This window comes from Labeo rohita, chromosome 14, assembly GCF_022985175.1.
Source record: "Labeo rohita strain BAU-BD-2019 chromosome 14, IGBB_LRoh.1.0, whole genome shotgun sequence".
NCBI lineage: Eukaryota > Metazoa > Chordata > Actinopteri > Cypriniformes > Cyprinidae > Labeo > Labeo rohita.
In genome coordinates this window covers 7,096,612-7,111,635 of record NC_066882.1, presented here as the reverse complement: position 1 = coordinate 7,111,635, position 15,024 = coordinate 7,096,612, and the positions used below count along the sequence as shown (strand labels likewise).

Sequence of the window (15,024 nt, the reverse complement as noted above, 5' to 3'; positions counted from 1 at the left end):
CATTATTCTCGTAATTTCGACTTAATTCTCGCAATTTCGACTTTGTTTTCTAAACATTTTGACTTCATTCTCGAAATTTCTACTTTATTCTTGAAGCATTTTGACTTTTTTCTCAAATTTCGACTTTATTCTTGTAATTTCTAATGTATTCTTGAAATTTAAACTTTATTCTCAAAACATTTCAACATTATTCTCATAATTTCAACTTTATTCTCGTAATATTTTGACTTTATTCTCATAATATTTCAGCTTTATTCTCGAAATATTATGACTTTAATGTCGTAATCTTCCTTTTTTTTATTTTTTAACGTGGCATTAAAACATTGTCATGCATTTCTGCCTTAGGATACTTTATTTCTTGTAGAAATTTATGTCTCTAATTTTATATTCCATTTTTACAATGTTATTCTTTTTTTTTTATAAAAGTCTTAAAAAAAAAAAAAAAGTAAAATGACATTGTATTCAAATGTGTGTGTTTTTTTTTTGTAATACTTTTATTCCGAAAGAATGCATTAAACTGATCAAAAGTGACAGTACTGACTTTTAAATTTATACAAAGCTTTTCTGTTGTAAACAAATGTTGTTCTTTGGAAGTTTATGTTCATCATAGAATCCTGAATCTGGTTTCCACAAAAATATTTAGTAAAAGCTGTTTTAAACATTAATCATACATGGGATTCCATAAAACTTAAAAGATACATAATTGTACACCATTTTTTATGGGTATAATTTCAGAGAAAAACAAGCATTTTGCTGGAGGTTTAAGATCCCACTGTAGATATGTGTTTATCTAATCCCTATATTATATTTATAAACTTTTATTGCATTGCTGAGTCACTAATATTCCCACAGGTTATGTCTGTGAATGCAGCACTTTATTCTCTGGGACACATTGTGAGATCATGATTGGTCCTTGTGACTCCAACCCCTGCCTGTATGGAGGAACCTGCATCCAGAACAACCTGGACTACTACTGTAAATGCAGGGACCAGTACTCAGGTCAAAGGTACTGCACTTTCAGTGTACAGTGAATTTTTGATTACATCATCTGTCGGTGGGACAGAATTACTGTACACCCAAAACTCTTTGTATGATTGCAGGTGTGAGATGGGTCTATACTGCAAGGAGAATCCATGCCAGAATGGTGGACAGTGTATAGACGGTCTTGATGGACCCATCTGTGAGTGTGAGCCGGGATTCAAAGGAGAAAGGTCTTTTGTTTTTACCATCCTTATGAAGATATCATAGTATTTCCCTAAGTATGTCTGATGGAGCATTTCTGTTTTTCAGGTGCATGATCGATGTTGATGAGTGTGTGAACAGGCCTTGCTTTAATGAAGGCCGTTGTGTCAACACACACGGATCCTTTAGCTGTTCCTGTTTGGTGGGATTCAGCGGGAGGCTGTGTGAGATGGACACAGATGTTAGGAACCAACTTATAGCTTCATCTTGGAACTCTTGGATTGCAGAACTGGTCACGTTGCTGGCCATCTTGACAGCCATCTTTGTTTTGATGTTGTTTTTCTTAATAGTATGGAAAGGAACCTGCAAACCTGACAGCAGTGATAAAGTGCTTGATAAGTACAAAGATGTTGATTCTTACATTCAGAGGTCCAGCGTATACAACCAAGCAAAAAAAGAATCGCACCTGGACACCCCACCGCAGGTCCCGGTGCGGCCTATTTCCTACACACCCAGCATTCCTGGAGAATGTCGAAACTATCAAGGCTCTATGCCTGAGTTCAGCAGCTTCATGCCAGATCCGCTCTTTGGTCTTAGGAAGTCTGTGGCTGTATGCAGTGTAGCCCCTAACCTACCACATCGCAAAGCGTCCCATTCACACTCGGAAAATGATTCCATACAGCAAATGGACTGGGATGAGGAGTATGATGGTTAGTGCAATCTGAACTTTCACATTTGAGAGTTGAAACCCTACATTTGAACTCTACATGTGAGCTGCATGTAGATTATCTGCTTTATTTATTTAGAGTTTTTTGTTTGTTTGTTTTTTTAATGCAACTAGTTGCATTTTAAACAGCAATAGAGTTCTATTTTTCTTTAAATGAATTCATAAAAAGACGATTGTTCAGTGGTTATTCTAAGGGTTGTTTACATGACAATTTTCAACTAAAAACTAAAAAACTTCTATGCATTTTGGCCATTCATTTACACAAACTTGGTTTAAAAGTGCAAGTTTTTAAAACAATACATTTATCTTCTAGGTGTAAACTACAAAAATGCAAATTTGTGAAAATGGTGACGTCATGTGCATGTGTGTTTGATGATATCAATATGATATCGCCAACTACTGGCCTGGCATGAAGAATACAGTGTTTTTGTTTAATTTACATCATATTCGTGGATGTGTGTAAACAAATAATTTTGTGCAAAACTTTTCAAAAATGCAAATATGCTATTCTGTTTTAATTAGATTATTATCGTTTTAAATATCATTAGTTATCGCCTTTGCAGAATTGCTGTTTACTGTTCCTTCTTTGTATTTGTCTTTCAGAAAAAGTCCTAGACTTGACTTCCTGTTTAGCAGTTGAAGACGACAGTACTTCCTTTTCTCATGATAATAGAGGTTTGCGGTCTATGTGCTCTCTCCAATCAGACGTCATGGATGACAACAGTAAGTTGCACTAAAAATCCTAAAAATTTTAAACTGTATCATTTAGTCAACAACTTTTTTCTTTTAAACACAAATGCACAAATCTGACCAAAATATGTATTTTGTTATTTTGTGCATCTTTGTTATTTCTGAAATGAATTCAGCTCCTATATGGATTAAATCTGAGCACAGATTCTGAACAGATCCAAATGGGCTAGTGTAAGTGTTATGCTGAATGACTGAATTTTAGAAAGAAAAACAAAAAGGCCTGAGATTTCTGCTTTTAGAACCCTTTTAGAACTCTTGCTTTAGAATTCTCATAGTGCACATCTCGCTAGATCCTAAAGGGATAGTTCACCCCAAAATGGACATTTTGTCATTAATTACTCACCCTCATGTCATTCTAAACCGAGAAGACTTTCGTTCATCTTCAGAACACAAATTAAGATTTTTTTTATGAAATCTGAGAGCTTTCTGACCCTGCATACTTTTTGTGTGCAAAGAAAATAAATCGTGATTTTATTCAACAATTTCTTATCTTCTTTGTCAGTCTTCGATGAACATTCTTGAGGGTACCACAATGCATGCATTTGGGTGAACCAGATGAGAGCTTTTACATGTACATTATATTCCAAAAAAGATCCAATTGTGAAAACAGTTTTACAAGGTCCACTAATATTGGCTTTATCTAATTATTAGATATTATAGGTATTATTTTCTTTCGTACTAGAATGTGCTTTGTTTAATATTCTTGTAGTGCCTTTACAGAACCCCTAGTTAGAATCACATTAAGATACATCAACATGTTCTGTCTGTTATATGTTCCGCTGTTTCTCCATGTTTAATACATAGGGTCTTTTGTAAAGTTTTATCTGATTTAATGACTGATTTCTTGATTTTTTACTTTTACAAGCCTCCAAAGTGAAACACAATGTCAAAAAATAGATTGACATGGTGAGAAAAAGGTATACAATGTTACATCTCATGTCATGTTGGGTGTTAAACATTTCTCATCTGTCCGTTACTCTAATACTCTCATTTCCTGCATGGCAGTATGCAGCTAATTGTTTATTTGCTCAACTTTCAGCACTGACCAAACTAATCGCATGGAAATTAAGAGATTCATTCTGCTTTTAAAATATATATTTAAAACTCTCAAAATGTAAAAATGCCCCTTTCTTTTTCCTTCACTTGTCAACGTATGATTCTCCTGAGCTTTGGTACTGTACCTTGAGAATCACAATGTTTTGTTGTTATCTATCAGACCCTTCTTGCATGCTCCATTGGTTTGGCAAGCCGGGTTACACTGAACAACTGTGTGAATTTGCTAGGCTCTGTAACAAGATGCACTGGCATCGATCTCAGGGGCACTTTGATGTTTAATCTTCTTTAACTCTGAGGAGTTATAACAAGCTCTTTCAAACCCGCGCGCTCAGATCTTTCACACATCTAAGATTAATGAGCCTCAGAACTATCAAAGCATGTCGCAGTCTGAAGATACATGTGAGCTTTACTGAAATGTGTGTTGTGGAGCTGCTTGTAGCTGTGAGGATGTGGATGTTGTGATAATTCAGCAAGGAGCCATTAAATGTGTCATTGTTTAATTATGCAATTGTTTGGTTTTCTAACTCAAACAGGCTATTATTGGGATACCTCAGATTGCCTTCAGAACATCTACTCTCCTGGGATCCAAGGTTTTCTCCAGTATGAATTTGTGCAGATGCCTTCCTCCATGCACACTGCTTCAGAAATTCTTGACTACCTTACTGGTGGCGATGACATTGAGAACTTCCTACCAACTCCAGCTCTCCCTTTTAATACTGACATGACTGCAGTTCCAGAGTACGACCAGTATACCAGGCCAGAGGTCCACCATATCAACCACCCAACAGCAAGTCAACATCACATCAATCACTACCCACAGCCAATTCAAACAGCCTTAGGGATGCCTCAGGGCCAACATTTAGGACCTGCTGAGGTTCCTGATTCCTTAGAAAGTTCTGTGTGAGACTTCTAAACTCCATCAGACTTGGCAGCCAGTGGTTAGAAATTCAATTCTATAGTTACTGACCATGAAGAACTTTATTAAGCTGTGGTTGGCAACACTACCAGACACTGATTTACCAGACACCATTGAAATCACCATTAACCATCGATCTTTTATAGGGGATATGACACTCCTAGATTTGCAATCTATTTTTTGGAAAAAAAATTGTCCTGGCCAACATGACAGTGGTCTTGGGAGTTATACTGACACCTAGTGGTATGGATGAAGCAAATATCCTATTCGCCGTCAATCATAAGTTATTCTGTAATTAAAATCGTACAGAACACAGAGTTAATGAGGTAAAGTAGTACTTGGTCATGTAATCTCATCATGGTGGCCCCTATGAGGGGAGACGCTTCATGTAGAATAAAACCATAGTAGCATTTTATTTCAATAGTCCACTACTAACTACAAATAGCTTTGCTGCAACTACATGTCAACTAACAGAGTATTAGTAGACAGTTAGGTTAGGGTTAGTAGAGTAAGTTGACGTACATGCAGAAATGTCCTTATAGTCAGTAGAATGTGTTTGGGGACCATGAGATAAAGCGTTATCAGATCTATATTAAGCAAAGGGGCGAGTGGGGTAACTTGAGCCAGCGGGTAAGTTGACCCACCCCCTGTATCTTGGCAACTGTACACTTTTACTGTCATGTGACCATGTAATTTGGAATCATATATAATTTCTGCCAGACTGTGAAATGGAGAAACACATGGGAGGAGTGGAAGGCACCCATTTACCCTTGGCTTGTCAAAGTAAACGTTTGGCATATGTAATGGATGTTACATCAAAAAATTATCCAGGTCTATTTATGATGTATATAAAATCATGCAAATCATTTAGCTAGCTAGTTTTTTCCAAAGTGCCAGCTATGGGGCAAAGTGAGCCAAATGCTGTGGGGTAAGTTGAGCCAGCACTTTAACTTACTCCACCATAAGGCACTGAAGTTATGTTAAATCTCTAAAGTATAAACTGGTATTTTAATGTGATATTTTTGGAGTTTATTTGATAGGGATAGTGTACAAGTGCACCAAATCCTTTCTGAGAACCAGAAGATCCATGTGTAGTCCCTAATGGCAGGTTCGACATTGCAGAAAAGGTACCAAGCCAAGAATGTTTTGACTACAAAATGTATTAGTTTCAGTGATATTTTTTGCTTCATTCTAATTCAGTTTGTATTTAATTTTACTCAAAGTCTCTGTTTCATCTGTTTTTTGGGTTTTTTTTTTTGGAAGGTTAAAACTTTGGTGTTCAACACATTGTTTCAGAAATACAAACAATTAAAGATTGAAAATTTAATTTAATTGGTTTTATTTTAAGTTAGCTTTAAGAAAAGAAATATGACTTTGTAAAAATGAAATTTGATTATTAAGTTAGTTTTTAAAAGAGGTAAATCTTTAAAATTTCACATGGGTTTGAATCAGATTCAGTCAGATGGTCAGTTTTCACCCAGATGGTGCATCTTACCCCCTGACTCAGGTCAACTTACCCCTAAGCTGGGGCAAATTGATAAGACATCTTTTTAGAACCCTTTGTCATAGATATATTCAGGTACATTTAAAATAATAAGAAACATCCTAAAATTACTTCAGATACTTTCATTGTACTTCTGCCTCATTTTCCCTTATTTTGAGGACCACATAAGTAAAATATGGCTCATCTTTCCCCACTCTCCCCTACAGTCTAATAATACTAATGACTGCTAGCTGACATGGAGTTACCAAGTTACTTAGTTTGTTGTGTGTCAGTCAGTACAAATTGACTACATAAAGTGTTTTCAAAACTGTTTTAAGGTCTCGAATATGATTTATCTTCATTTCATGTATGTGATCTTAAACATTTTTTAAATAGCACTATGCATTTCTTTTGTATATTTTTATATACATTGGTCAAATGGCATATAGTTATATCCAAACTCATGCCATTGGTTTAGCCACTATTTACAGAACATTGAAGTATTTCACTTAAAAAAAAAGGTCACAGTTCAGCTTTAAGTATTAAATATTTTCTTTTTCCATCCTGACATGAAATGTTGTCATTGACATGGTATGGTCAGTGTGGGAATTGTACAGTTGTGAAGTACGCTATGAATCATTTTTGGGTAATCAGACAATTTTGAAAATAAAATTCAATTTTAAGTTTTAATTTCTGATGTATTTAATTACTGGGGTTTGTAAATGACCAGTGTCCAAAAATGGGAATTTTTAAGTGTCACCTTAAAAGTAAAAAAAAAAAAAAAAAAAACAATACACAAGGTTTTTTTTTTAAACAGTAGACAGTTATGTATTGTCTGTTAAATGCTATGTGTATTATTCTCTCCTTGCCGAAGTGACTCTGAAATGTTAATGTTCTGTATGTACAAAAATTAAAATATTTTTTAAGACATTATGTTCTGTCTCATTTATGCATTTATAGTGTTTCGGGTGTTGTTTCAAGATTACGACAAAGGTATCAGGTTGAGAAGCAGAGAGAACCTCTATATCCATATGGTGAGCTTGAAAAAAAAAATACCTGAGGACTGCAGCTTCCTGCTACTTTAGCTCCTCTAATGCAATCTAACAGTCTCATTAGGGGAGTTTAAACTTTTCTGAAGCTGTGAAATTTTGCATTTGCAAAGGTTGATGATCCAGAGCTAATAGCAGATGCTCTCAATAGGGTTGTTATGGAAATGACTGGAAGGTCATCTGCTGTCAGGGTCACCCTTTAATTTCATGGAAAAATGAGGACCGTTTTACTCATTTAGAACTTGGTTAACGTTTTCAAAATTTACATATCAAAAATTAGAATTGTTAAATGGCTAATAAATCAAATCAACCACATGGTTGACTTTACTAAATCAAATTCTAAATAAATTTTTAAATTATATGATTGTGGCTTCCGGTCTCATCAATGTCCAGCTATGTTTAGCTGAACAAAACAGCTCGTTTTGCTGCTTGACATTAGTGCAAATTAGTGTGTTCTACTAGTGTACTCTATTAGTGTGTGAGTAGGGGAGAGCACGGCGAAAGTAACATTTTTCAGAAAAACAATTTAAAAAGTTGTAGACAGAGATATATTTTTGCTGTGGCCTATAATTCAGAAGTGTGGTCTATTAATACTAGGTAGTATTTTGCAAAAATGTAGAAAGACTTAAGTATAATTGGCATATATTTGGACCCCGTTGGTTGGGATGAAAGTAACACACAGGTGGGTCAAAAGTAACACAACAATAAAAGCTAGATTTTTGCAAACATATATATATATATATATATATATATATATATATATTTTGCAAACCTATTTTGTCCTTAATCTTTGCAAAAAAAAAAAAAAAATAAAAAAATATAAAATTATATATATATATATATATATATATATATATATATATAATTTTCCTTTTGAATTTAAGTTTCATCAAATGTTTCAAACATATATAATTATAATTATTTATTTATTCAGCTAATTTTTATAAAACATTTTTAACAGAATGAACAATATGAAAATTAGATTAGCATAACATAAATTCTCAGCATAATTTGACAGTAGGCCTATTCATGCTTCCATACAGTTGTTTGCATGCATAAATTCAAAATGTGCATAAAACATCTGGAAACACTGCAAATTCATAGGTGGAGGTGGAAAAGCTAAGGTATGGCTAAAACCTAAATATGACTAAGGTAAATGCGATGTAGCAGCTTCCCTGAAACTAATATTCCTGACATTGGCTTATATCCAGAAACGCCCTCTCATAAACATGTGGCTGAATCAGACCTCTGTCTGTCTTTCTGTCTCTCTTGGCATATTCTTTTGGTATAATACAGCATAAACATTTATGACGTTTTAATAAATGATGCAAGACACAGAAAGTCACCAAATTAGCATGCTGCGGGACAAAATTCTTTGGATTGAATAGCAGGGTTACAAGACAGTTCTTTCGATGTCATACACACAATTGAACACTAGAGGGGAGCACAATCAAATAAAGTCAAACCAGCAGGTTGACTGCATGACTGATTGCCCACTGCTAATTAAAGCCAATTGTGAAGAGACCGTTTTATTACAAGATTTTCAGAACTTAATACAGTTTCTTTTGATAACGATGACACAAATGAACATTTAATTTTGAGAATATTCCAATAGAATGTTTTTATTTTAGAATAGTGCTAATAGTCAAATGACTCTATTTATTGCAGAAGACATAATATAACGCCCACAGCAGTGCTCAGAGTATACTGGAGGGAAGACAGGTCTGCTCTAGTTCAAATCACTGTATGAGATAGTGACAGCACTTAAATGCTTTGACAAGTAGTGACAGAGGCCTGAGGCGAGGAACAGGATGTGTGTGTGTAACATGGTGTGACAGGTTGACCTTGCCTGATGCAGTCATGTGACTCACGTGGCCCACCCAGTTCCACAATGAACATCAAATGTTCTAAAGGTCTCCACGAATGGGACTTTATGTTCAAAATTACATACTACCATGCCAGTATATCATCTATGGATGGAATCCACATAATACTCCATCCCACAGTGTAATTCTGTGTAACAAATAAATTGTAAGTTCATGTAATTTTGTAAGTTCATGTAATTCTTGTTTTTAAATGTTTTTTTGAGTGCAGTGCAAAGTGAGGCTTACACAAGTTGAATTACAATTGCAAATTAATCATTTTGTTTTCAAGATCTTGATTTCTTAATCAATTTATTAAAAAAAGAATTGCAATATAAATGTACCCAATTTTCTTGAGGGTCTAATTTTGCAACCACTGCACACAGAAGAAGATACTTGCATCAGTTGCATACTAGTAACAGATGACTGAATTTCCTAAACAAGAGGTGCATGAAGGGGATTTTCAAACTGAGTCTAATGAGTCTAAATATAACTATACTGTGAGCAGCACTTACATACAATCAATGTCCTCCAAAAATATTTGTCAAACATTAACATTAAGTTGTTACAGACCTTTGACACTTCTTTTATATAAATGTTATTATATGTATAGCTTATATATGCTACCACTCAAAAGTCTGGGATCAGTATAACACTGTAAAATGCTATTACAATATAAAATAATGTTTTTTTATTTTAATATACTTTAAAACACAATTTATTCCTGTGATGCAAAGCTGAATTTTCATCAGCTGTTACACCAGTCTCTTAAGTGTCACATGATCCTTCTGAAATGACTTTTGAACAACAGTGTATATTGTTAGAACATATTTCTTTTTAACTTTTTATTCATCAGTCATGAAAAAAATATCACAGGTTCCAAAAAAAATATAAAACAACACAATTGTTTCCAGCAGTGATAATAAATCAGCATATTAAAATGATTTCTGAAGGATCATGTGACACTGAATACTGGAGTAATGACGCTGAAAAATTAAGCTTTGATCACACAAAGAATTTTGTTTTACATTGTAATAATATTTCACAATATATATATAAAATATATATATATATATATATATATATATATATATATATGTATGTATTTTTGATGAAATAATTTCAGCCTTGATGAGCAAAAACGTATTTAAAATACATTCAAAATCTTACTGATCCCAAACTTTTGAACTCTTGAATTCCATTCCAATGATTAAGTATTTCATCATTACATCTACGTTAACATTTAGAACATTAAAGTGGTTTTGGTTATGTAATACAACCTGACCTTTGAGTGCTACATTACCCCGAGATTTCATTGAGTATTACACTCATTATAATTCTCAGGAACATGCACGCACACACACACACACACACACACACACACACACACACACACACGTACCAAGTTCAATTAAACATGTTAATGAGCAGGCCAGGTGGTAATAGCCTGTTTAGTGGGACTAATTGTCATGAGCAGTCTCCTCACACCTGGCCTCTACAGAAGGTGAGAAAGCATCGAAATGTTGGATGTCCCCGTTTCAACCCTGTATGGGCACTTACAGCAGCCAGAGCTCTCTTAAGTGCTTTCAAAGCATTTTTGGGAGAAAAAAAAAATCTACAAAGAATAACCTCTTCTTGGCAGCCATTGTTGCTCCTGGCTATTTCCAGGAAAACCAAAAAATAATAAAATAAATAAATCAAAAAATGGATAAATAAACAACACGCTGCATTCCAGCCTTGAATACCTATTGTGCGCTTTCTATTCAGTCATGCTCGATGTTATTTACCATCTACAGAAAATACAGAATGGCATCTCTTGTTGCTGCAATACAGCAATTGTCCACAAAATGTAAGACAAAATAGCCCAACACGACACACACTCACCCTTCTACCTAAATGTCACTTGAAATGATCACTCCTTATCAATTTTCCCTTCAATGCCAAAATTTTGCTGTTAACACAGTGGCATTTTTCAGTGCACGTCAATAAAAAAAGTTTGTGCATTTCGCAAATAGTCTGTTCTCATATAACTTTCCAACCTTATATATCTAACCTTTACATCTGAAAGGTTGTATTTTATTAGACAACGCTATTGAACACTCAATTGTGATCAGCCAGCACATTCATGTTTCTCATATCATGCATGTTGCATATTTATGACCAATTATAGTGAAAATGATCTCAGAGAAAGGTTTTCTAAATTGTAATTTTCCTTTTTTACATTTTAAGATAACATACACTACCAGCCAAAAGTTTTTGAACAGTAAGATTTTTGATATTTTTTTTTAAAGAATTCTCTTCTGCTCATCAAAAGCAGTAATATTGTGAAATATTTTTAATATTTTAAATAACTGCTTTCTACTTAAATAAATTTTAAAATGTAATTTATTCCTGTGGTCAAAGCTGAATTTTCAGCATCATTACTCCAGTCTTCAGTTTCACATGAGTCTTCAGAAATCATCCCAATATGCTGGTTTGCTGTTCAAGAAAAAATTATTATTATTACCAATATTTAAAACAGTTGAATACATTTTTTCAGGATTCTTTGATGGATAGAAAGATCTAAAGATCAGCATTTATCTGAAATGAAAAGCTTTTGTAACATTATACACTATACCATTCAAAAATAAAAAAAATATAGAAATTAATACTTTTATTTAGCAAGGATGCTTCAGCTTTCTTTGACAGCAAGATTTCTATTTCAAATAAATGCTGTTCTTCTGAACTTTGTATTCATCAGAGAAACCTGAAAAAAAAAAACTACTCAGCTGTTTTCAACATAATAATAATAATAATAATAATAATGTTTTTGAGCAGCAAATCAGAATATTAGAATAATTTCTTAAGGATCATGTGACACTGAAGACTGGAGTAATGATGCTGAAAATTCAGCTTTGAAATCACAGGAATAAATTACATTTAAAATATATTAAAATAGAAAACAGTTGTTTTAAATAGTAAAAATATTTAACAATTTTACTGTTTTTGCTGTACTTTGGATCAAATAAATGCAAGCTTGGTGAGCAGAATCTTACTGATCCCAAACTTTTGACTAGTAGTGTACAAATAAAATTTGTAATAATTAATAATAGTAGTGCACTTATTTATTTATTAATAACACAAAAAAAAAAACACACAAAAAAATGAAAATTTAAGAGTTAAATGTGACCTTTAGAAAGTAGAAAGACTGAAATAGTATTTTCTTATCAAACGTCCATGTTTTATTTACTTTACCTCAATTAATTTTTTAAAAATGTATTTTTAAATTTTTTTTTACAGTGCAGTGATTTTTCTTTTGAAAAAGGATCAATTAAAGGATAAAAATGAATAAATAATAATGCCATGAATGAAAGATTACAATGTGTGATTTGAAAGATATTTTAAGGAAGTGTTTCATTCACAATGTAAAGTGTGGTCAATATTAGTTAGCTTTTTCACAATCTACTTTGCTTAATGCTTCTCATACCTTTCTCTCTTTCTCACTCAAGCCCGACCTCATCCATCTTTCCAGGTGACTCTCATTATCTCTTCTTTGTTTCCTCTATGACCTCCTCTCTTCCCTCCTTCAGCCGTCTGTTCGGTAACCGATATGCCTGTCACACTCCCTTTGTCTTTTCCATCCTCCATCTTTCTTCCCCACAATTTATCTTGGCCTAACAATGTTAGGCTCAGGCTTCACTACAAGCCTCTCTTTAATTCATATAAACTTCAAAACACCTTTTTGGCAGCTCATGTGTTCATTGCTCAGCACAGAACAGGACATTTCTTCCTGTTTACTTTTCAAATCATCAGCGAAGAACCGCAGACTCGAAGTCGCACGAAGAGCTGAAGCAGCGCGCCTCAGAAACACGACGAGACTCACTCACGGCTGTGTCATAACAAATCAGAAACATAATTAAGCTGAATATGCTGTCTGTTCCTTTACAGATTCGCTGTTGCTCTGGAAAATTGGTTTAATGCCTGAGGTAGGTAAATTATGTACACAAATGTCAACATTATCCTACATTCACAACCCGATAAGGCATTTTCTATTTATATGCGCTCACATGGATATCTCTTCTAGTGGATTTCACTGGAAGGTATAAAGTGTCTATGTAATTTACAAACTTTGAATGCCCTGAGAGTTTGTCAACATGATCATATGATGTAGAGTTAACCAATACCACGGTATAGTGATAAATCAATTTTCTCTTGAAGTTACCAAACAGAAGAGTGGAAGTCAAAAAGTGTCTTTAACTGAAACCTAATATTACTTGGATACACAGTGAACGATAAAACCAAAACTCCAGTCTCTTCTTACTCCCAAACAACAAAAGCTCACAGAATTAACTTGCAGTACACTTTAATGATTTATTGATGACTACGGTCCTGTATCCCCTTTCTTACACTCTCTGTAATATGAGCGAGGATTCCTCGTATCTGAGGACCGGCAAAGTTCAGAACATAATTAAACTCGATCCAAACGAATGCCTCAACTTGTGATCTTTGAGGGAAACCAGCAGTAACTCAAAGAGGTCTTGTATCCACCACACGTCAACCTTTATCAATGAAATGCCAGAGAGATGAACACTGCACTTTAAGTTAATTACTTAGGACGTGGCTTTGTCCTTTCATTGTTTGGTCGGAGCTGGTAAAACCAAAAGAGAAGGATGTGATGAATGTGACAGTCGTCAGATCATCATATCTTTGTAAATTTGACAGTAAGTCGGGCTGTCTGTTCTTATCTATCTGCTCCCATCTGCTTCGCAACAAGGTGGAGTAAATAGCGTGACATGATTTGATGGCTGAGGTACTTCTTATTATATTACAAGTGTAATGTTTGTTTGCAAACGTGTCATAATTTGAGTTTGAAAGCTGACGCTGACAGTTTCACACCATTGCACAACTTATTTGTTCATATTTATGTGTCACGTTGCAGAGATCAAATGCGGCCTTGTTTTAAATTTATATAACCAAGCCTAGGGAAATCTGAAAAAAACGTATAATAGTCTCTCCCTCCACTAGTGTTTACTGTAAAAATAAATGCCAATGTAATATTCTCCTCAGTAATGTGTCCTCTGGAGTAACCAATGCCATGGGTAAAGTGTAATGAGATCCAGTGTTAATGTGTTCTGATAGGAGGGTGAGGGTACATGTCAATAAATGTTAAGTTCTGCATTCTTGATGAATGAGCTAATGCAAAATCGTATTGGATTCTTCTTCATTAAATTGTCTCCTAGACTCCAACTCATTAATCTGTTCCATTTCAGATAAGATGATTTTTTTCTCTGACTTGTTTAAGTGCACTCAACTGCTCTTCAAGGCCTGGATAAAAAAAACAAAAAAACAAAGCTGTCTGTGCATTGCTCAAGTTTTGCTGTCAAAAGTTCAGTCAAATGCAATCGTTGCCACATGAACTATATTAGTACTGATGTTTCATAATGGCACATTGTTGGAATTTCAAGGAATTTGTAGTCACTCAAAAGATGAGGAGGGAAAAAGTTACAAAAGTAAGAGTCGCCTAAGGAGTAGGGTTGGGCGATATACCCGGTAGACATGATTAACCGGTATAAATTTGTCAGCTGGTATCGTGGTTACACACTCATATGATGTTGCTCTGCTACGTGGTCACGAAAACGTACACTGTAAAAAATGCAAATGCATTTTGAGTCTCAAATACTACTAAAAAATGCTTTTTTCTTGAAATGACATAAAAACCCTTGTCAGACCAACAAAATTGCCCCAAACTTTGTCCCAACTAGTCAAACACAGTTGTCTGAACAAAGAATTTCATATTGTTGAAATGTTATTCTTTGTGAGTTCCCAGCATGCATTGAAGCATGAATAAATTATGCAGTTACTGTTATGGGATTATTGTTTTGCTGTTTGCTGACTTAATTCAAACTTTTTGTGATTATTGTTAGTTATTTGTTGCACTGTGATGTAAAGAGCTCATCTTTTAACATTTGTTGATTGCAACCGTTCTTGAGGTTTGCAACACGTTCTAGAGTATGTTCAAC

At 34.2% G+C, this 15,024-nt stretch overlaps 1 protein-coding gene across 1 annotated transcript in view; it reads left to right on the top strand.

Moving 5' to 3' along the window:
* Nucleotides 1-7,006, top strand: part of fat1b (FAT atypical cadherin 1b) — a 47,783-nt gene extending 40,777 nt beyond the window's left edge. The window contains exons 23-27 of the mRNA XM_051128006.1: nucleotides 853-1,006; nucleotides 1,101-1,211; nucleotides 1,291-1,892; nucleotides 2,513-2,632; nucleotides 4,249-7,006. Coding sequence (XP_050983963.1) covers nucleotides 853-1,006; nucleotides 1,101-1,211; nucleotides 1,291-1,892; nucleotides 2,513-2,632; nucleotides 4,249-4,619 — 1,358 coding nt within the window. The 3' untranslated portion in view covers nucleotides 4,620-7,006. The remainder of the gene's footprint in view (nucleotides 1-852; nucleotides 1,007-1,100; nucleotides 1,212-1,290; nucleotides 1,893-2,512; nucleotides 2,633-4,248) is intronic.
* The last annotated feature ends 8,018 nt before the right edge of the window (nucleotides 7,007-15,024 follow it).